Source organism: Entelurus aequoreus, linkage group LG05 (genome assembly GCF_033978785.1).
Source record: "Entelurus aequoreus isolate RoL-2023_Sb linkage group LG05, RoL_Eaeq_v1.1, whole genome shotgun sequence".
Taxonomy (NCBI): Eukaryota; Metazoa; Chordata; class Actinopteri; order Syngnathiformes; family Syngnathidae; genus Entelurus; species Entelurus aequoreus.
In genome coordinates this window covers 14,293,543-14,318,904 of record NC_084735.1, presented here as the reverse complement: position 1 = coordinate 14,318,904, position 25,362 = coordinate 14,293,543, and the positions used below count along the sequence as shown (strand labels likewise).

Genomic DNA, 25,362 nt, shown 5'->3' with positions numbered 1-25,362 from the left:
GTGCGTTGGTGAGCACAAACGAGCGGAGTGGGTGCGTTGGTGAGCACAAACGAGCAGAGTGCGTGCGTTGGTGAGCACCGCACGGTGCAGGCGGACAAGCTGGGCTTTGTGGGGGGAACTCACAGATGTCCTCTCTGGAAGGCTCCTTGGGACTTGGACGGGTTCACTTTTGCCACGTTTTGTCTCCAAATGGAATGAAATTATATATTTTTTTCTTCTTTTCCCTCAAAATTCTACACACAATACCCCATATTGACAATGAGAAATTACAAACCCCGTTTCCATATGAGTTGGGAAATTGTGTTAGGTGTAAATATAAACGGAATACGATGATTTGCGAATCCTTTTCAAGCCATATTCAGTTGAATGCACTACAAAGACAACATATTTGATGTTCAAACGCAAACTTCATTTTTTTTTGCAGATAATAATTAACTTAGAATTTTCATGGCTGCAACACGTGCCAAAGTAGTTGGGAAAGGGCATGTTCACCTCTGTGTTACATGGCCTTTCCTTTTAACAACACTCAGTAAAGGTTTGGGAACTGAGGAGACACATTTTTTAAGCTTCTCAGGTGGAATTCTTTCCCATTCTTGCTTGATGTACAGCTTAAGTTGTTCAACAGTCCGGGCGTTGTGGTATTTTAGGTTTCATAATGCGCCACACATTTTCAATGGGGGACAGACCAGGGGCCGTACTTATCGAGCTTCTTAGAATTACTCCTAAGAAGTCTGCTAAGAGTTGACTTAAGAGTAAATAAATTCTTCGCTGAAAGCTGCACTTAAAAGTTAGTTATCAAGCGTCTTACTCACACTTTCAGCGAAGTGTAGGACTGAATCTTAAGTGTCACACTCAGAGCTGAATTACGACATTACTATGTGCCGTAAACGGAATTTTAGGTGACGTAATTTCTGTGTCCATAGAAATGACCAATCACGGAAGGGAATCCGTTGTCCAAGAATAAAGAAATATCTTGGAAATATTTAAGTGGACAATGGGAGTGTATATTTTGACAATAAACTACAAAATAATACAAAACAAACTAGTCCCCGCCGGCACTCCCTCTCTTCTCTCGCCCACACACTCACTGACGTCACTCACCTCACATGCTGTCACCTATTAAAGGGCCACACACACACATACGCTACTCTCATAACATTTTCTTTCCAATTCATTAATTAGGCAACTAATTTGAAACTGGTGTGGGTGGCTCTATATATACTAGCCCACTGCAGCCACATGCAGAAATCAACAAGGAATCGAAAAGTATTAAATCTGTGACAAAAATAATATCCGCTCTGTCTAAACGATACCGTTTGATCAGCTGCTCGTCATCAAGAAAAACCAAAACATTGTTCCGCTCCCTGAACGTTGGCGCACGTCTCTCTCGCCTCAGTGCCATCCCCTGCTGGCAACTCCTAACCACTTAAGACACCTCTGAAGGTCTCTTAAATATCGTGGAGAGTAGGAGTGATTCTTAGACTTAAGAACGTTGATAAAAAAGCTTTTATTCTTAAGTTTGAGAGTAGGACTAAATTTCGCAAATTCTCAGGACTTAAGTGTAAAATGGCACTCTAAGAAGCTTGATAAGTAAGTAACACGTGGCTTGGCATTGTCTTGCTGAAATAAGCAGGGGCGTCCATGATGGCAACATATGTTGCTCCAAAACCTGTATGTACCTTTCAGCATTAATGGTGCCTTCACAGATGTGTAAGTTACCCATGTCTTGGACACTAATACACCCCCATACCATCACACATGCTGCCTTTTACACTTTGCGCCTAGAACAATCCGGATGGTTCTTTTCCTCTTTGGTCCGGAGGACACGACGTCCACAGTTTCCAAAAACAATTTGAAATGTGGACTCGTCAGACCACAGAACACTTTTCCACTTTGCATCAGTCCATCTTAGATGAGCTCAGGCCCAGCGAAGCCGACGGCGTTTCTGGGTGTTGTTGATAAGCGGTTTTCGCCTTGCATAGGAGAGTTTTAACTTGCACTTACAGATGTAGCGACCAACTGTAGTTACTGACAGTGGGTTTCTGAAGTGTTCCTGAGCCCAAATATTTATCAACAACACCCAGAAACTCTTCGCTGGGCCCGAGCTCATCTAAGATGGACTGATACAAAGTGGAAAAGTGTTCTGTGGTCTGACGAGTCCACATTTCAAATTGTTTTTGGAAACTGTGGACGTCGTGTAGACAAAGAGGAAAAGAACCATCCGGATTGTTCTTTGGGTTATGACCGAAAGGACAAGATCACGGGTACAAGCGGCCCAAATGAGTTTCCTCTTAGAGATAGGGTGAGAAGCTCTGTCATCCGGGAGGAGCTCAAAGTAAAGCCGCTGCTCCTCCACATGGAGAGGAGCCAGATGAGGTGGTTCGGGCATCTGGTCAGGATGCCACCCGAACACCTCCCTAGGGAGGTGTTTAGGGCACGTCCGACCGGTAGGAGGCCACGGGGAAGACCCAGGACACGTTGGGGAGACTATGTCTCCCGGCTGGCCTGGGAACGCCTCGGGATCCTCCCGGGAGGAGCTGGACGAAGTGGCCGGGGAGAGGAAAGTCTGGGCTTCTCTGCTTAGGCTGCTGCCCCCGCGACCCGACCTCGGGTGCAAAGTCGAAGTTGGTAGATATTTATTGTCGCCCTCACTCAATCATAACAATTTTGCGAGACTCACTCGGCGTGTTTCCTCACATCATCACACAAAGCTTGTTTTGGCGTGTGATCGTAAAACACGGGCAAGGGTCGATACGGCGGGCTGCAGCGGCCTGATAACACGATCGATACGGGCCATTTGGATTTTAATTAACACATGACAGCCGCCTGGCGCTGAAACAGTAAAACATGACCCCCCCCCCCGCCCCCCGATATTTTGACACCTGATCAGGTGTGTCCGAGCGCTCGGAGGCAGACCGTCCCGGCGGTCTTCAGGAGCCTTCATCCCGCAGACACAAAGCCGAGGGAAAAAGGACGAGGCGGACAGAAGCAGCGGGGATTGATTGACAGCTGAGCGGACACTGGATTTAGCAGTTAGCTCGGTGTCGCTATTGATTTTTTTCCCTTCAGCTTTATCTGCTTTGACGCTGCGAGAGAATGGAGACCGCCGCTGCTTATTCCCTCCTGTCCTTCAAGGCCCTCCAAAGCAAGGAAACAGAAGAGCTTTCAGAGCTCTACTTTGCTCAGGTTTCCATTGTATTTGCTAATAAACACACTATGATGGGACTGTCCGTCAATCTTGTCATTACAACGCCGTACAGTATTAGGGACGGGTGACATGGCCCAAAAACTATATCGCAGCCCTTTGTTTATCACCGACAAAAAGGTATACACTTTATCTCATGCTTACATCTCATTGTGCAAAATGTGAATTTCACGTATGAAGAATGTTAATTTTTGTATATTAACCATTAAATGCTGTTACTAGATGACATAAATACTAATAAAAAAAACTCTGCAGTGATATATTTCCCAGACAAAAAGGTATACACTTTATCTCTTGCTTATATCTCATTGTGCAAAATGTGAATTTTACGTATGAAGAATGTTAATTTGTGGATATTAACCATGAAATGCTGTTACTAGATAACATAAATGCTAATTTAAAAAAAAACTCTGCAGTGATATATTTCCCAGACAAAAAGGTATACACCTCATCTCATGCTTACATCTCATTGTGCAAAATGTCAATTTCACGTATGAAGAGTGTTAATTTGTGGATATTAACCATGAAATGCTGTTACTAGATGACATGAATGCTAATTAAAAAAAAAACATGCACTGATATATTTCCCAGACAAAAAGGTATACACTTCATCTCATGCTTACATCTCATTGTGCAAAATGTGAGTTTTACATATGAAGACTGTAAATTTGTGGATATTAACCATGAAATGCTGTTACTAGATGACATACATGCTAATTAAAAAAAAACTATGCAGTAATAAATTCCCCAGACAAAAAGGTATACACTTTATCTCATGCTTACATCTCATTGTGCAAAATGTGAATTTCACGTATGAACAATGTTAATTTTTTGATATTAACCATGAAATGCTGTTACTGGATGACATAAATGCAAATTTTAAAAAAACTATGCAGAGATATATTTACTAGACAAAAAGGTATACACTTTATCTCATGCTTACATCTCATTGTGGAAAATGTGAATTTCACCTGTAAAGAATGTTATTTTGTGGATATTAGCCATGAAATGCTGTTACTAGATGACATAAATGCTCATAAAAAAACTATGCACTGATGTATTTCCCAGACAAAAAGGTATACACTTTATCTCATGCTTACATCTCATTGTGCAAAATGTGAATGTCACGTATGAAGAGTGTTAATTTTTGGATATTAACCATGAAATGCTGTTACTAGATGACATAAATGCTAATAAAAAACAAAACTCTGCACTGATATATTTCCCAGACAAAAAGGTATACACTTTATCTCATGCTTACATCTCATTGTGCAAAATGTGAATGTCATGTATGAAGAATGTTAGTTTTTGGATATTAACCATGAAATGCTGTTACTAGATGACATACATGCTAATTAAAAAAAACTATGCAGTAATAAATTCCCCAGACAAAAAGGTATACACTTTATCTCATGCTTACATCTCATTGTGCAAAATGTGAATTTCACGTATGAACAATGTTAATTTTTGGATATTAACCATGAAAAGCTGTTCCTAGATGACATAAATGCTAATTTTAAAAAAACTATGCAGAGATATATTTCCCAGACAAAAAGGTATACACTTTATCTCATGCTTACATCTCATTGTGCAAAATGTGAATTTCACCTATAAAGAAAGTTAATTTGTGGATATTAACCATGAAATGCTGTTACTAGATGACATAAATGCTAATTTAAAAAAAACTATGCAGAGATATATTTCCCAGACAAAAAGGTATACACTTTATCTCATGCTTACATCTCATTGTGCAAAATGTGAATGTCATGTATGAAGAATGTTAGTTTTTGGATATTAACCATGAAAAGCTGTTCCTAGATGACATAAATGCTAATTTAAAAAAAACTATGCAGAGATATATTTCCCAGACAAAAAGGTATACACTTTATCTCATGCTTACATCTCATTGTGCAAAATGTGAATGTCACGTATGAAGAGTGTTAATTTGTGGATATTAACCATGAAATGCTGTTACTAGATGACATAAATGCTAATAAAAAACAAAACTCTGCACTGATATATTTCCCAGACAAAAAGGTATACACTTCATCTCATGCTTACATCTCATTGTGCAAAATGTGAGTTTTACATATGAAGACTGTAAATTTGTGGATATTAACCATGAAATGCTGTTCCTAGATGACATAAATGCTAATTAAAAAAAACTATGCAGTGATATATTTCCCAGACAAAAAGGTATACACTTTATCTCATGCTTACATCTCATTGTGCAAAATGTGAATGTCACGTATGAAGAATGTTAATTTTTGTATATTAACCATGAAATGCTGTTACTAGATGACATACATGCTAATTAAAAAAAACTATGCAGTAATAAATTCCCCAGACAAAAAGGTATACACTTTATCTCATGCTTACATCTCATTGTGCAAAATGTGAATTTCACGTATGAACAATGTTAATTTTTGGATATTAACCATGAAAAGCTGTTCCTAGATGACATAAATGCTAATTTTAAAAAAACTATGCAGAGATATATTTCCCAGACAAAAAGGTATACACTTTATCTCATGCTTACATCTCATTGTGCAAAATGTGAATTTCACCTATAAAGAAAGTTAATTTGTGGATATTAACCATGAAATGCTGTTACTAGATGACATAAATGCTAATTTAAAAAAAACTATGCAGAGATATATTTCCCAGACAAAAAGGTATACACTTTATCTCATGCTTACATCTCATTGTGCAAAATGTGAATGTCATGTATGAAGAATGTTAGTTTTTGGATATTAACCATGAAAAGCTGTTCCTAGATGACATAAATGCTAATTTAAAAAAAACTATGCAGAGATATATTTCCCAGACAAAAAGGTATACACTTTATCTCATGCTTACATCTCATTGTGCAAAATGTGAATGTCACGTATGAAGAGTGTTAATTTGTGGATATTAACCATGAAATGCTGTTACTAGATGACATAAATGCTAATAAAAAACAAAACTCTGCACTGATATATTTCCCAGACAAAAAGGTATACACTTCATCTCATGCTTACATCTCATTGTGCAAAATGTGAGTTTTACATATGAAGACTGTAAATTTGTGGATATTAACCATGAAATGCTGTTCCTAGATGACATAAATGCTAATTAAAAAAAACTATGCAGTGATATATTTCCCAGACAAAAAGGTATACACTTTATCTCATGCTTACATCTCATTGTGCAAAATGTGAATGTCACGTATGAAGAATGTTAATTTTTGTATATTAACCATGAAATGCTGTTACGAGATGACATAAATACTAATAAAAAAAACTCTGCAGTGATATATTTCCCAGACAAAAAGGTATACACTTTATCTCTTGCTTACATCTCATTGTGCAAAATGTGAGTTTTACGTATGAAGAATGTTAATTTGTGGATATTAACCATGAAATGCTGTTACTAGATGACATAAATGCTCATAAAAAAAACTATGCAGTGATATATTTCCCAGACAAAAAGGTATACACTTTATCTCTTGCTTACATCTCATTGTGCAAAATGTGAATTTTACGTATGAAGAATGTTAATTTGTGGATATTAACCATGAAATGCTGTTACTAGATGACATAAATGCTAATTTAAAAAAAACTCTGCAGTGATATATTTCCCAGACAAAAAGGTATGCACTTTATCTCATGCTTACATCTCATTGTGCAAAATGTGAATTTCACCTATAAAGAAAGTTAATTTGTGGATATTAACCATGAAATGCTGTTACTAGATTACATAAATGCTAATTTAAAAAAAACTCTGCAGTGATATATTTCCCAGATAAAAAGGTATACACTTTATCTCATGCTTACATCTCATTGTGCAAAATGTGAATGTCACGTATGAACAATGTTAGTTTTTGGATATTAACCATGAAATGCTGTTACTAGATGACATAAATGCTCATTTAAAAAAAACTCTGCAGTGATATATTTCCCAGACAAAAAGGTATACACTTTATCTCATGCTTACATCTCATTGTGCAAAATGTGAATTTCACCTATAAAGAAAGTTAATTTGTGGATATTAACCATGAAATGCTGTTACTAGATGACATAAATGCTAATTTAAAAAAAACTCTGCACTGATATATTTCCCAGATAAAAAGGTATACACTTTATCTCATGCTTACATCTCATTGTGCAAAATGTGAATGTCACGTATGAACAATGTTTGTTTTTGGATATTAACCATGAAATGCTGTTACTAGATGACATAAATGCTCATTAAAAAAACCTCTGCAGTGATATATTTCCCAGACAAAAAGGTATACACTTTATCTCAGGCTTACATCTCATTGTGCAAAATGTCAATTTCACGTATGAAGAGTGTTAATTTGTGGATATTAACCATGAAATGCTGTTACTGGATGACATAAATGCTAATTAAAAAAAAACACGCACTGATATATTTCCCAGACAAAAAGGTATACACTTCATCTCATGCTTACATCTCATTGTGCAAAATGTGAGTTTTACATATGAAGACTGTAAATTTGTGGATATTAACCATGAAATGCTGTTACTAGATGACATACATGCTAATTAAAAAAAAAGTCTGCAGTGATATATTTCCCAGACAAAAAAATTATACACTTCCTCTCATGCTTACATCTCATTGTGCAAAATGTGAATGTCACGTATGAACAATGTTTGTTTTTGGATATTAACCATGAAATGCTGTTACTAGATGACATAAATGCTCATTAAAAAAACCTCTGCAGTGATATATTTCCCAGACAAAAAGGTATACACTTTATCTCAGGCTTACATCTCATTGTGCAAAATGTGAATTTCACGTATGAAGAGTGTTAATTTGTGGATATTAACCATGAAATGCTGTTACTGGATGACATAAATGCTAATTTAAAAAAAACACGCACTGATATATTTCCCAGACAAAAAGGTATACACTTCATCTCATGCTTACATCTCATTGTGCAAAATGTGAGTTTTACATATGAAGACTGTAAATTTGTGGATATTAACCATGAAATGCTGTTCCTAGATGACATAAATGCTAATTTAAAAAAAACTATGCAGTGATATATTTCCCAGACAAAAAGGTATACACTTTATCTCAGGCTTACATCTCATTGTGCAAATTGTGAATTTCACGTATGAAGAGTGTTAATTTGTAGATATTAACCATGAAATGCTGTTACTAGATGACATAAATGCTAATTAAAAAAAGGCTCTGCAGTGATATATTTCCCAGACAAAAAGGTATACACTTTATCTCATGCTTACATCTCATTGTGCAAAATGTGAATGTCACGTATGAACAATGTTAGTTTTTGGATATTAACCATGAAATGCTGTTACTAGATGACATAAATGCTCATTTAAAAAAAACTCTGCAGTGATATATTTCCCAGACAAAAAGGTATACACTTTATCTCATGCTTACATCTCATTGTGCAAAATGTGAATTTCACCTATAAAGAAAGTTAATTTGTGGATATTAACCATGAAATGCTGTTACTAGATGACATAAATGCTAATTTAAAAAAAACTCTGCACTGATATATTTCCCAGATAAAAAGGTATACACTTTATCTCATGCTTACATCTCATTGTGCAAAATGTGAATGTCACGTATGAACAATGTTAGTTTTTGGATATTAACCATGAAATGCTGTTACTAGATGACATACATGCTAATTTAAAAAAAACTCTGCAGTGATATATTTCCCAGACAAAACAATTATACACTTCCTCTCATGCTTACATCTCATTGTGCAAAATGTGAATTTCACGTATGAACAATGTTAATTTTTGGATATTAACCATGAAATGCTGTTACTGGATGACATAAATGCAAATTTTAAAAAAACTATACAGAGATATATTTACCAGACAAAAAGGTATACACTTTATCTCATGCTTACATCTCATTGTGCAAAATGTGAATTTCACCTATAAAGAATGTTCATTTGTGGATATTAAACATGAAATGCTGTTACTAGATGACATAAATGCTCATAAAAAAAACTATGCACTGATGTATTTCCCAGACAAAAAGGTATACACTTCATCTCATGCTTACATCTCATTGTGCAAAATGTCAATTTCACGTATGAAGAGTGTTAATTTGTGGATATTAACCATGAAATGCTGTTACTAGATGACATAAATGCTAATTTAAAAAAAACTCTGCGGTAATATATTTCCCAGACAAAAAGGTATACACTTTATCTCATGCTTACATCTCATTGTGCAAAATGTGAATGTCACGTATGAACAATGTTTGTTTTTGGATATTAACCATGAAATGCTGTTACTAGATGACATAAATGCTCATAAAAAAAACTATGCACTGATGTATTTCCCAGACAAAAAGGTATACACTTCATCTCATGCTTACATCTCATTGTGCAAAATGTGAATGTCATGTATGAAGAATGTTAATTTGTGGATATTAACCATGAAATGCTGTTACTATAAATGTTGTTATCTCTTTCAGGGGCTCCAGAGTTCCTAGCACCGGCCCTGACGCACTGAATCGTGTTTACCCCGCTATGTTTCTCTGGTCGGGTGAAGACTTGATACCACGCAATTAATAAGGCGCTGCTCCAGCAGATGCACACCGCGGTCCTCGTCTTCGAGGGCTCTTGTCGTCCCTGCGCGGGCACCCGCCCATGGTCAAGTCGCCGCTCGTTAGATTTTGCGCGGCGGTTGACGGCGCCTATTACCCAGAATCAATACGGAATCGAGGACGCTGGAGTGTCCAGATAAGCGCCCTCCGCCGACACGGCCATTCATCAAAAGTCTGCGCCGACCTGATAGTTCCTCGGAGATGATAGTCGCAGGCCGCCTTATCTCCCGGCGGAGACGCGGCGATCAATAGCGGCCCGTTGTGAGGTACTCGCAATTATCAACAGCTGATCCCGCCCTCCTGTGTGTCTTCCCGCGGCGCCTGATGACAAGTTTGGGGACAATGCTGCTTGAAAGGGAGGATTACGGCTTTTTGTTTGTGCGGCGCCGACAGTCCGCCGTCACGCAAGAGGAGACGCGTCCGATAGCTAAGAAACGTTGGTTCGCTCCGGAGAAAAAGGGACTCGGACACCGTGTGACGTGTTCAACTACGGCGGTACCTCGGAAAACTCGTTTATAGGGACTGCAACGATATGTCCATGTGGAGGGGGGCGTGGTCTGCGGGCCTGCCGCGGAGCGGGGTGTGTAAGGACTGGCCTCGAAGTCAGCGGCAGGTGAGTAGATTGCCCAGCTGGGGCTTGTTATCTAATCACCTGTCGCCCTTATTAGCAGCAGCCGGAACGAGAGACATGGTGGGAGTTGCTGGTGAGCAGAGGATGACAGCGAAAGACATTTTGCTGGAAAGTAGGGATGTCCGATAATGGCTTTTTGCCGATATCCGATATTCCGATATTGTCCAACTCTTTAATTACCGATACCGATATCAACCGATACCGATACTGATGTATACAGTTGTGGAATTAACACATTATTATGCCTAATTTGGACAACCAGGTATGGTGAAGATAAGGTCCTTTTTTTTTTTAATTAATAAAATGAAATAAGATAAATAAATTAAAAACATTTTCTTGAATAAAAAAGAAAGTAAAACAATATAAAATCAGTTACATAGAAACTAGTAATTAATGAAAATGAGTAAAATTAACTGTTAAAGGTTAGTACTATTAGTGGACCAGCAGCACACACAATCATGTGTGCTTACGGACTGTATCCCTTGCAGACTGTATTGATATATATTGATATATAATGTAGGAACCACAATATTAATAACAGAAGGAAACAACCCTTTTGTGTGAATGAGTGTAAATGGGGGAGGGAGGTTTTTTGGGTTGGTGCACTAATTGTAAGTGTATCTTGTGTTTTTTATGTTGATTTAATAAAAAAATTAAAAAAATTAAAAAAACGATACCGATAATTAACAAAACGATACCGATAATTTCCGATATTACATTTTAAAGCATTTATCGGCCGATAATATCGGCCGGCCGATATTATCGGACATCTCTACTGGAAAGCAAAACCACACTGCTTGAGACGATTGCCCTGACGTAAATAATCGTAGATCTCATTGTTCTCCACACCAGGATACGGAGTCTGCCCCCTGGTGGCGATCTCCCACATGGTGACGCCAAAGGACCACGCATCACTCTTGCTGGTGTAGACTCTGTTGGCCAAACTTTCAATGGCGATCCACTTGACGGGCATCCTGGAGATGCGACCCTGGCGATAGTTGTCACCGTTGTAGATCTTCATCCCCGGAGACCTCGCCGCACGCAACTGCATGCTGAACGAGAACATGAACGTGTGCGTGTCAGACTTCGGTCTGTCCAAGAAGATCTACAACGGTGACTACTATCGCCAGGGTCGCATCTCCAAGATGCCCGTCAAGTGGATCGCCATCGAGAGTTTGGCCGACAGAGTCTACACCAGCAAGAGTGATGTGTGGTCCTTTGCCGTCACCATGTGGGAGATCACCACCAGGGGGGCAGACTCCGTATCCTGGTGTGGAGAACAGTGAGATCTCAATTGTCTCAAGCAGTGTGGTTTTGCTTTCCAGCAAAATGTCTCTCGCTCTCATCCTCTGCTCACCAGCAACTCCCACCACGTCTCTCGTTCCGGCTGCTGCTAATAAGGGCGACAGGTGATTAGATAACAAGCCCCAGCTGGGCAATCTACTCACCTGCCGCTGACTTTGAGGCCGGTCCTTACACACCCCGCTCCAAGGCAGGCCCGCAGACCACGCCCCCCTCCACAGTCAACAATAGCATTTGTCGCCAACAATTTTGATGCTGCTATTATGTAGAAAAATCCAGGTCAAAGACCTTTAATTATGTGTTGAATGAACGCGTGCAAACAACCTCCCCTAGTCATGGTACGAAAAACAAAAAATCCAACCAACACAAATGGTCAGCAGACAAGGTCACTGAACTTTGTGGATGTTATAAAGAAAACGTCCATGCACCATAAAAAACAACAACATCTAAATTACACCCATTTAAATCCATTACAATGCATGATGGGAGGCTCCTAACCCGAATTTTTGCTAGCAACCTAAAAAAATAACAATTGGCCGAGAGACCGGAATTATTTCTTGCCTCATTCCTGTGAGAATCCTGCATGTGACTGAAACATTAAGGAGCGGGGGTTGGTTACTTTAGCCACACTTTGAGTGAAGGATGAGGCAAAAACTCATCCAGGCCTTTCGTATCTTGATGTACCTTCGATCTTCCGCCATAAGCCGACATCTTTGCTTTCCTACCCTTGCAGAAAAAGTCCGCTATTTAAAAAAAAACAACGAAATAAAACATTAAGTGATAAAACCGGTGGAAAGAAAAAAGTATTTTTATATTTGTAAAGAAGTTCAAGTGTACACACACCAGGTAGGGTGCTACAATTTTGCATTCACATTGTTATCTTGTCGTAATTGTTATGGCACTTTTATTCATACCTATACACATGATTATTAATATTATTATTATTATTATTATTATTATTATTATTATTATTATCATTATTGTTATATTATTATTATTATTTTTATTTTTTTTATTATTTTATTTTTATTTTATTATTATTATTATTCTTATGTATTATTATTATTATTACTATTATTGTTATTATTATTATTATTTGCATTACTATTTATTATTATTATTATTACTAGCATTATTATTATTATTATCATTATTATTATTATCGTTATTATTGTATTATTATTAGTAGTATTATTATTATTATCATTATTATTATTCTTATATTATTATTATTATTTTTTAAATTATGATTATATATTGCATTATTATTATTATTCTTATGTATTAATATTATTATTACTATTATTGTTATTGTTATTATTATTATTATTATTATTTGCAATACTATTATTTATTATTATTATTACTAGCATTATTATTATTATTATCATTATTATTGTATTATTATTATTAGTATTATTATTATGATTATCATTATTATTATTTTTATTTTTTTCATTATTATTATATATTGCATTATTATTCTTATGTATTATTATTATTATTATTATTACTATTATTGTTATTATTATTATTATTTGCATTACTATTATTTATTATTATTATTATTACTAGCATTATTATTAGTATCATTATTATTATTATTGTCATTATTATTGTATTATTATTATTAGTATTATTATTAACATTATTATTATTGTTATATTATTATTTTTTTTTAATTATTATTATTATTATATATTGCATTATTCTTCTTCTTCTTATGTATTATTATTATTATTATTATTACTATTATTGTTATTGTTATTATTATTGTTTGCATTACTATGATCTATTATTATTATTATTACTAGCATTATTATTCTTATTATTATCATTATTATTATTATTATCATTATTATTGTATTATTATTATTATTATTATTTTTATTTGCATATTTGTAAAGTTTTTTTTGGCTGAGGAAAATTCCAAATAGTTATTGTATTTTCAATGCATCTTTTTAGGATCTGGCTCGAGTGTTGTCGGTCTGGAGCCCAGGTTGTAGAGACGGCAGACGAAGTCCAGTTGAAATTCATATATTAACAAAAATAACTAGTGCAGCGGGAAGCATAGGGGGAAGCTATACAAAGAAAATGATAACCAAAAAAAGCATCCTGATTGGCAACCAGGGACAGGCGAGGAAGCCAGCGCTCAGATAAGAGGAGTGGTGGAGGCAAACAGGAAGTGGACAGGAAATAAATGGAGAAACTAAGTAACAAAGTCCAAACACACACATTGTATCTCGTTTTTTAGGTTGGGAAGTAGGAGGCATCAGGAAGTACAAACCCTGAGTTAACTTTCAGTTTCGATCTCCGACAATAATATAAAATATATAAATATAAAATAATTTAACATGGTGGTATTTTTATGTAAACATTCTCAAAATGACAGAATTAAATGAAGAAACACATCTTTAAATATTTACTTAAATGTGTCAAGAATTAATTATATCATTGAAAAAAATGTGTGAAATAATTGAATTAATAAAGAACCAATCGTGAAATGATTAAGTCATGAAATAATAATTCATTCCTTAAATGACTGAATATATTAGGAAATTAGTAAACTGTAGATGAAATGTTACATTAAATACATTAATGACACATTTAATAAGACATTCATGTTTTTATTTTCTGTCATATTTAATTGATGACACAATTAAGTAATTGTCTAAATTATAATTGTGGATGTACACAGCTGTGGAGTGTCAATGGGACAACATTCAATATATAAAAACATCTTGAAATAATTACTTGAATTAATTAAATCATTAAATAAATCATGAATTGATTAAATAAATCATGAATTAAATTGTGAAATAAATCATTGAACAATTAATGAAATCTGGAAATACATAAGCAATTCAATGTAATTTTTACATTAAATCAATTAATGAAACACATATAATTAAAATTAAATTAAATCAGAAAATAAACTAACAATTAAATGTGATTTTACATTAAATACATTGACACCTTTAAAAACACATTTAATTAAATAATAAACAAATAAATTATGTCACAATTAAATCATGAAATAATTACTTAAATCATTAACTAAATTAAATTTAAAAACAAACAAACAATTAAATGTAATTTTACATTAAATACATTAAGGTCAAATTTAATTAAATAATAAACATAAATCATGTAATAATTAAATCATTAAATAGTTAATGAAATCATTAACTAAATTAAATCAGAAAATAAATAATAATAATCAAATGATTAAATAAATAATTAAATAATTACATTAAAAATGAATTAAATCAAACAATAAAATCATGAAATAATCAAATCATTAAATAAGTAATTGAATCAGGAAATGAATAAACAATCAAACACAATTTTACATTAAATAAATTAATGACAGACTTAACAACACATTTATGTATTTAATTCCAATTCTAATTTATTGATGACACTTTTATTAATTATTAATTAATTAAATATAATTAACTAATTAATGAAATCATTAACTAAATTAAATCAGAGAATACATAAATAATTAAATGTAATTTTGCATTAAATACATAAATGACACATTTAATAAAAACATTTATTTAATTAGTTCCAATTATAATTTATTGATGACACATTTAAGTAATTATGTAAATTATGATGGAGGGCCAAATTGGACAAAATCTAATAAATAAATACATGTTTAAATAATTACTTAATGTGTCATCAATTAATTAAATCACTAAATAAATCATGAAATTACTAAATTAATATTGAATTAAATCGTGCAATAATTCAATCATTAAAAAATAATGAAACAATTACATAACTAATTGAAGGGAATAAACTATTGAATGTAATTTCACATTAAATACATTAATGATAAATTTAAAAACACATTTAATGAAATATTAATTAAATAATAAACAAATAAATCATGAAATAATTAACTAAATTAAATCGGAAAATAAATAAACAATTAGATGTAATTTTACATTAAATACATTAATGACACATTCAATGAAACATGTATGTGTTTAGTTTCAATTATTATTATTGATGACACAAGTACGTAATTATTTAAATAATGATTTTGGATGTACACAGCTGTGGAGGGTCAAATGGGAAAAAATTAAATAATAAATACATATTTAAATAATTACTTAAGTGTGTCATGAATTTAATAAATCATCAAATAATTACATTAATAATTAATTAAATCAAACAATAAAATCATGAAATCATTAACTAAATTAAATCAGAAAAAAAAAAAAAAAAAAATTAAATAAATCATTAAATAATTACAATAATAATGAATTAAATCAAACAATAAAATCATGAAATAATTAAATCATTAAATAAGTAATTAAATCAGGAAAGGAATAAATAATCATATTTAATAACACATTTATGCCAAATTGGACAACATTTAATAATAAATACATGTTTAAATAATTACTTGAATGTGTCTTGAATTAATTAAATTATAAATAAATCAGTAAATTACTAAATTAACAATTAATTAAATTGTACAATAATTCAGTCATTCAAAAAATATAATGAAACAATTACATAACTAATTGAAGGAATAAACAACTTTATGTTTTTTTACATTAAATACATTAAAGACACATTTAAAACACATTTAATTAAATATTAATACAATAATTAAATAATAAACAAATAAGTGATGTACTAATTAAATCATGAAATAAATAATGAAATCATTAACTAAATTAAAAATAATACAAATTAAATAAATCATTAAATAATTACATTAATAATTAATTAAATCAAACAATAAAATCAAGAAATTAATAAACAATCAAATACAATTTTATATCAAATAAATTAATGACAGATTTGATAACACATTTTCGTATTTTATTCCAATTATAATTTATTGATGACACATTTAAGTCATTATTTAAATTACGATGTTGGATGTGCACAGCTATGGAGGGCCAAATTGGACGACATTTAATTATTATTAATTACTTAAATGTGTAATCAATTAATTACATTACAAATAAATCATGAAATTACTAAATTAAAAATGAATTTAAGTCATGCAACATCTCAGTCATTCAAAAAATTAATGAAACAATTACATAACTAATTGAAGGGAATACAAAATGTAATGTAATTTTACATTAAATACATTAAAGACACATTTAAAACACATTTAATTAAATATTAATTAAATAATTAAATAATAAACAAATAAGTCATGTAATATTTAAATCATGAAATAATGAATGAAATCATTAACTAAATGAAAAATAATACAAATTAAATAAATCATGAAATAATTACATTAATAATTAATTAAATCAAACAATAAAATTAAGAAATAATGAAATCATTAAATAAGCAATTAAATTAGGAAATCAATAATCAAATACAATTTTAGATTAAATAAATTAATGACAGATTTGATAACACATTTTTGTATTTAATAAGTCATTATTTAAATTACGATGTTGGATGTACACAACTATGGAGGGCCAAATTGGACGACATTTAATTATTATTAATTACTTAAATGTGTAATCAATTAATTACCCTACAAATAAACCATGAAATTACTAAATTAATAATGAATTAAATCGTGCAATAATTCAGTCATGAAAAAAATGAATGAAACAATTACATAACTAATTAAACACATGTCTGCATTTGATGTCACATTTCAGTATGACTTAAAGATGAACTTATTCATTTAGTTTTGTCCCATTTGGGCCCCCATACACAAAATGAGTCTTTTGGCCGCGCGGGCATTTGTGCGTAAAAAGCGGCACCGGAAGTGATGTCATGATTATTATTTGTCCTATTAAACCTCCTAGCAGCCAATCCTCCACCACAGCACCACACCCCCACCACCCCTGTCATCATCATCATCATCAGCAGCATCATCAGCATCATCATCATCATCCCACTGACATGCGCACTCGGCACCGGCGGCGCATCCACACCAGCCTCGCTGCTCCGCGGCGCTTATTTCATTCGCTCCTCTCCCACCGGACCGGAGGCTGCCGGTCGCTGCTCGCCGAGGACGGAGGGGCCCAGGCGGAGAGAGAGCGACATGTCCCGGCGCAAGCAAGCCCAGCCGCAACACCTCCGGGGCGGCCAGGAGGAGCGACGAGGCGGCCTCCTCCTCCTCCTCCGCCGGGATCAGCACGGTGCGTACTTGGCCTGCAAAGTTTGGTTGTTTTTTTTCAAAAAGTTTGTTTTGTTCCGTTGCGTGACTTTAAAGTGCGGACTACGTAGGAAGTTGTGGCGGAAAGAGGAGAAATAAGTGATTTGTAGCTCCTTGAAAGGGGAAAAAACATCAAGTTTGGCTCCAAAAATATTCATTTATTATTTTTATTTTTATTTATTTATTTATTTACTATTTCAATATTATAGTATATTATAATAATTAATTTATTGAATTTTACACATTTTATTGTTTTATATTTTGATTATTGAGGCACCATTAGTGACTAAAATCATGATGTTATATTTTGTAATATATTGTCCTCATATGTACAGTCGACGTTATTTCAACCTTTTCACTCAATTAAACAAATTAATCCCTCACACACACACACACACACACGTACACACACACACACACGACTGTATGCAAACATTAATCTGCTCATATTTGCTGCGATGCAACAAGAATCATACCTTCCCAGACATTGATACAACGTTGATTTTACGTACGTGTCCTTTAAAACTGACTTTGAAACAATGTTGCAAAATAGTTGTGTTTGTTAATTGAGACGTAGACGTTGGTGTGCAACCTTGGATCCACGTTGTTGGTTGGGAAATGACCAAAATTCAATGGTCAAATCAACCTGACATTAAATAAACGTTGTCAAAAAGCACGTTGTTTCAACGTTGTGTTTGTGTGGTAGAATATTGGTTGGGAAATGACCATATTTCAACGACCAACTGGTCAGAACCCAACATTGAATAATTGTCGTCAGAAAGCATGTCGTTTCAACGTTGTGTTTGTGTTAGAGAAATTTGGTTGAAAAATGACCAAATTCAATGATCAGATGGTCAGAACCCAACATTGATTGAACGTCGTCAAAAAATATGTTGTTTCAACGTTGTATTTGTGTTGAATTTTGGTTGGGAAATGACCAAAATTTCAATGGTCAAATCAACGTCGGAACCCAACATTGATTAAACATCGTCAAAAAGAATGTTGTTTCAACGTTGTATTTGTGTTGTAGAATATTGATTGGGAAATGACCAAAATTCAACGGTCAAATCAACGTCAGAACCCAACATTGATTACAAGTCGTCAAAAAGCATGTTGTTTTAACGTTGTATTTGTGTTGAATTTTGGTTGGGAATTGACCAAAATTCAATGGTCAAATCAACGTCAGAACCCGACATTGAATTAAACGTCATCAAAAAGCATGTTGTTTTAACATTGTATTTGTGTGGTGGAATAATAGTTGGGAAATAACCCAATTTCAATGATCAAATCAACGTCAGAACCCGACATTGATTAAATGTCGTCAAAAAGCATGTTGTTTCAACGTTGTATTTGTGTTGTGGTTGTGGAATATTGGTCGGGAAATGACCAAAATTCAATGATCAGATGGACAGAAGCCAACATTGATTAAACGTCGTTAAAAAGTATGTTGATTCAACGTTGTATTTGTGTGGTGGAATATTGGTTGGGAAGTGACCAAAACTCAATGGTCAAATCAACGTCAGAACCCAACATTGATTAAACGTTGTCAAAAACATGTTGTTTCAACGTTGTATTTGTGTTGAATTTTGGTTGCAAAATGACCAAAATTCAATGGTCAAATCAACATCAGAACCCAACATCGATTAAACGTCGTCAAAAAGTATGTTGTTTCAACGTTGTATTTGTGTTGTAGAATATTGGTTGAGAAATGACCAAAATTCAATGGTCAACTCAACGTCAGAACCCAACATTGATTACAAGTCGTCAAAAAGCATGTTGTTTCAACGTTGTATTTGTGTTGAATTTTGGTTGGGAATTGACCAAAATTCAATGGTCAAATCAACGTCAGAACTCAACATTGAATAAACGTCGTCAAAAAGTATGTTGTTTCAACGTTGTATATGTGTTGTGGTTGTGGAATATTGGTTGGGAAATGACCAAAATTCAATGATCAGATGGTCAGAACCCAACATTGATTAAACGTTGTCAAAAAATATGTTGTTTCAACGTTGTATTTGTGTTGACTTTTGGTTGGGAAATGACCAAAATTCAATGGTCAAATCAACGTCAGAACCCAACATTGAATAAACGTCATCAAAAAGTATGTTGTTTCAATGTTGTATATGTGTTGTGGTTGTGGAATATTGTTTGGGAAATTACCAAAATTCAATGATCAGATGGACAGAACCCAACATTGATTAAAGGTCGTCAAAAAGTATGTTGATTCAACGTTGTATTTGTGTGGTTGAATATTGGTTGGGAAATTACCAAAATTCAATGGTCAAATCAAGGTCAGAACCCGACATTGATTAAACGTCGTCAAAAAGCATGTTGTTTCAACGTTGAATTTTGGTTGGGAATTGACCAAAATTCAATGGTGAAATCAACGTCAGAACCCAACATTGATTAAACGTCATCAAAAAGTATGTTGTTTCAACGTTGTATTTGTGTTGTAGAATATTGGTTGGGAAATGACCAAAATTCAATGATCAGATGGTCAGAACCCAACATTGATTAAACTTTGTCAAATAATATGTTGTTTCAACGTTGTATTTGTGTTGAATTTTGGTTGGGAAATGACCAAAATTCAACGGTCAAATCAACGTCAGAACCCGACATTGAATAAACGTCGTCAAAAAGCACGTTGTTTCAACAGTGTATTTGTGTTGTAGAATATTGGTTGGGAAATGACCATAATTCAATGGTCAAATCAACGTCAGAACCCAACATTGATTACACGTCGTCAAAAAACATGTTGTTTCAACGTTGTATTTGTGTTGACTTTTGGTTGGGAAATGACCAAAATTCAATGGTCAAATCAACGTCAGAACCCAACATTGAATAAATGTCACCAAAAAGCATGTTGTTTCAACGTTGTATTTGTGTGGTTGAATATTGGTTGGGAAATGACCAAAATTCAATGGTCAAATCAAGGTCAGAACCCGACATTGATTAAACGTCGTCAAAAAGCATGTTGTTTCAACATTGAATTTTGGTTGGGAATTGACCAAAATTCAATGGTCAAATCAGCGTCAGAACCCAACATTGATTAAACGTCATCAAAAAGTATGTTGTTTCAACGTTGTATTTGTGTTGTAGAATATTGGTTGGGAAATGACCAAAATTCAATGATCAGATGGTCAGAACCCAACATTGATTAAACATTGTCAAAAAATATGTTGTTTCAACGTTGTATTTGTGTTGAATTTTGGTTGGGAAATGACCAAAATTCAACGGTCAAATCAACGTCAGAACCCGACATTGAATAAACGTCGTCAAAAAGCACGTTGTTTCAACGGTGTATTTGTGTTGTAGAATATTGGTTGGGAAATGACCATAATTCAATGGTCAAATCAACGTCAGAACCCAACATTGATTACACGTCGTCAAAAAACATGTTGTTTCAACGTTGTATTTGTGTTGACTTTTGGTTGGGAAATGACCAAAATTCAATGGTCAAATCAACGTCAGAACCCAACATTGAATAAATGTCACCAAAAAGCATGTTGTTTCAACGTTGTATATATGTTGTGGTTGTGGAATATTGTTTGGGAAATGACCAAAATTCAATGATCAGATGGTCAGAACCCAACATTGATTAAACGTGGTTACAATGCATGTTGTTTCAACGTTGTATTTGAGTTAGTCAACATCAGGATGTAATCCAAGAAGTCCTCAACGTTGTTTCAAAGTCTGCTGCTTGCTGGGTGAATTATTGTCTCTTTAGCAAAGCACGCTTTCTGTCACGTTGCGGCTGCTAACAGCGCGCTGTAAGAACCGGCGGCGGCCCTGCATGGTCACAGCGCAATTAGCACGTGTCGACCCCTGAACCCTAAGGGTCAAAGGTCGGCCAAAGAGGCCACGGCGGCGGGCTGAGAGTGTGTTTGCTTTTAGTCTGATGATGTTCTCTGTGGAAGCACGGAGACATCAATCTGACGCCTGCTCCTCTTTTTATGGGGAGGGTGAATTATGGCGCTCATACTTCCTATTATATTTGTTATTATGGCGCTCATACTTCCTATTATATTTGTTATTATGGTGCTCATACTTCTTATTATATTTGTTATTATGGCGCTCATACTTCCTATTATATTTGTTATTATGGTGCTCATACTTCCTATTATATTTGTTATTATGGCGCTCATACTTCCTATTATATTTGTTATTATGGTGCTCATACTTCCTATTATATTTGTTATTATGGCGCTCATACTTACTATTATATTTGTTATTATGGCGCTCATACTTACTATTATATTTGTTATTATGGCGCTCATACTTCCTATTATATTTGTTATTATGGTGCTCATACTTCCTATTATATTTGTTATTATGGCGCTCATACTTACTATTATATTTGTTATTATGGCGCTCATACTTACTATTATATTTGTTATTATGGCGCTCATACTTCCTATTATATTTGTTATTATGGTGCTCATACTTACTATTATATTTGTTATTATGGCGCTCATACTTCCTATTATATTTGTTATTATGGCGCTCATACTTCCTATTATATTTGTTATTATGGCGCTCATACTTACTATTATATTTTTTATTATGGCGCTCATACTTACTATTATATTTGTTATTATGGCGCTCATACTTACTATTGTATTTGTTATTATGGCGCTCATACTTACTATTGTATTTGTTATTATGGCGCTCATACTTACTATTATATTTGTTATTATGGCGCTCATACTTACTATTATATTTGTTGTTATGGGGAGGGTGAATTTTGGCGCTCATACTTACTATTATATTTGTTATTATGGCGCTCATACTTACTATTATATTTGTTATTATGGTGCTCATACTTACTATTATATTTGTTATTATGGGGAGGGTGAATTTTGGCGCTCATACTTACTATTATATTTGTTATTATGGCGCTCATACTTACTATTATATTTGTTATTATGGCGCTCATACTTACTATTATATTTGTTATTATGGTGCTCATACTTACTATTACATTTGTTATTATGGTGCTCATACTTACTATTATATTTGTTATTATGGTGCTCATACTTACTATTATATTTGTTATTATGGCGCTCATACTTACTATTATATTTGTTATTATGGGGAGGGTGAATTATGGCGCTCATACTTACTATTATATTTGTTATTATGGTGCTCATACTTACTATTACATTTGTTATTATGGTGCTCATACTTACTATTATATTTGTTATTATGTGGAGGGTGAATTATGGCGCTCATACTTACTATTATATTTGTTATTATGGCGCTCATACTTCCTATTATATTTGTTATTATGGCGCTCATACTTACTATTATATTTGTTATTATGGTGCTCATACTTACTATTATATTTGTTATTATGGCGCTCATACGTACTATTGTATTTGTTATTATGGCGCTCATACTTACTATTGTATTTGTTATTATGGCGCTCATACTTACTATTATATTTGTTATTATGGCGCTCATACTTACTATTATATTTGTTGTTATGGGGAGGGTGAATTTTGGCGCTCATACTTACTATTATATTTGTTATTATGGCGCTCATACTTACTATTATATTTGTTATTATGGGGAGGGTGAATTATGGCGCTCATACTTACTATTATAATTGTTATTATGATGCTCATACTTACTATTACATTTGTTATTATGGTGCTCATACTTACTATTATATTTGTTATTATGTGGAGGGTGAATTATGGCGCTCATACTTACTATTATATTTGTTATTATGGCGCTCATACTTACTATTATATTTGTTATTATGGCGCTCATACTTACTATTATATTTGTTATTATGGCGCTCATACTTCCTATTATATTTGTTATTATGGCGCTCATACTTACTATTGTATTTGTTATTATGGCGCTCATACTTACTATTATATTTGTTATTATGGCGCTCATACTTCCTATTATATTTGTTATTATGGCGCTCATACTTACTATTCTATTTGTTATTATGGCGCTCATACTTACTATTGTATTTGTTATTATGGCGCTCATACTTACTATTATATTTGTTATTATGGCGCTCATACTTACTATTATATTTGTTATTATGGTGCTCATACTTACTATTATATTTGTTATTATGGGGAGGGTGAATTATGGCGCTCATACTTACTATTATATTTGTTATTATGGCGCTCATACTTACTATTATATTTGTTATTATGGCGCTCATACTTACTATTATATTTGTTATTATGGAGCTCATACTTACTATTATATTTGTTATTATGGGGAGGGTGAATTATGGCGCTCATATTTACTATTATATTTGTTATTATGGCGCTCATACTTACTATTATATTTGTTATTATGGCGCTCATACTTACTATTATATTTGTTATTATGGTGCTCATACTTACTATTATATTTGTTATTATGGGGAGGGTGAATTATGGCGCTCATACTTACTATTATATTTGTTATTATGGCGCTCATACTTACTATTATATTTGTTATTATGGCGCTCATACTTACTATTATATTTGTTATTATGGCGCTCATACTTACTATTATATTTGTTATTATGGCGCTCATACTTACTATTATATTTGTTATTATAGAGAGGGAGAATTATGGCGCTCATACTTACTATTATATTTGTTATTATGGAGAGGGAGAATTATGGCGCTCATACTTACTATTATATTTGTTATTATGGCGCTCATACTTACTATTATATTTGTTATTATGGCGCTCATACTTACTATTATATTTGTTATTATGGCGCTCATACTTACTATTATATTTGTTATTATGGAGAGGGAGAATTATGGCGCTCATACTTACTATTATATTTGTTATTATGGAGAGGGAGAATTATGGCGCTCATACTTACTATTATATTTGTTATTATGGGGAGGGTGAATTATGGCGCTCATACTTACTATTATATTTGTTATTATGGGGAGGGTGAATTATGGCGCTCATACTTACTATTATATTTGTTATTATGGAGCTCATACTATTATATTTGTTATTATGGCGCTCATACTTACTATTATATTTGTTATTATGGTGCTCATACTTACTATTACATTTGTTATTATGGTGCTCATACTTACTATTATATTTGTTATTATGGTGCTCATACTTACTATTATATTTGTTATTATGGCGCTCATACTTACTATTATATTTGTTATTATGGGGAGGGTGAATTATGGCGCTCATACTTACTATTATATTTGTTATTATGGTGCTCATACTTACTATTACATTTGTTATTATGGTGCTCATACTTACTATTATATTTGTTATTATGTGGAGGGTGAATTATGGCGCTCATACTTACTATTATATTTGTTATTATGGCGCTCATACTTCCTATTATATTTGTTATTATGGCGCTCATACTTACTATTATATTTGTTATTATGGTGCTCATACTTACTATTATATTTGTTATTATGGCGCTCATACGTACTATTGTATTTGTTATTATGGCGCTCA

The 25,362-nt window shown here is 33.3% G+C and overlaps 1 protein-coding gene across 3 annotated transcripts in view; it reads left to right on the top strand.

The window, feature by feature from the left end:
- Positions 1-25,362, top strand: part of LOC133650206 (sal-like protein 3) — a 104,665-nt gene that overhangs the window by 56,530 nt on the left and 22,773 nt on the right. The window contains exon 1 of one of the 3 annotated variants that reach the window (XM_062047165.1): positions 17,186-17,881. The exons of the other annotated variants lie outside the window; for them this stretch is intronic. Coding sequence (XP_061903149.1) covers positions 17,785-17,881 — 97 coding nt within the window. The 5' untranslated portion in view covers positions 17,186-17,784. Of the gene's footprint in view, positions 1-17,185; positions 17,882-25,362 lie in introns of those variants that run through there. 3 annotated transcript variants of the gene reach the window in all.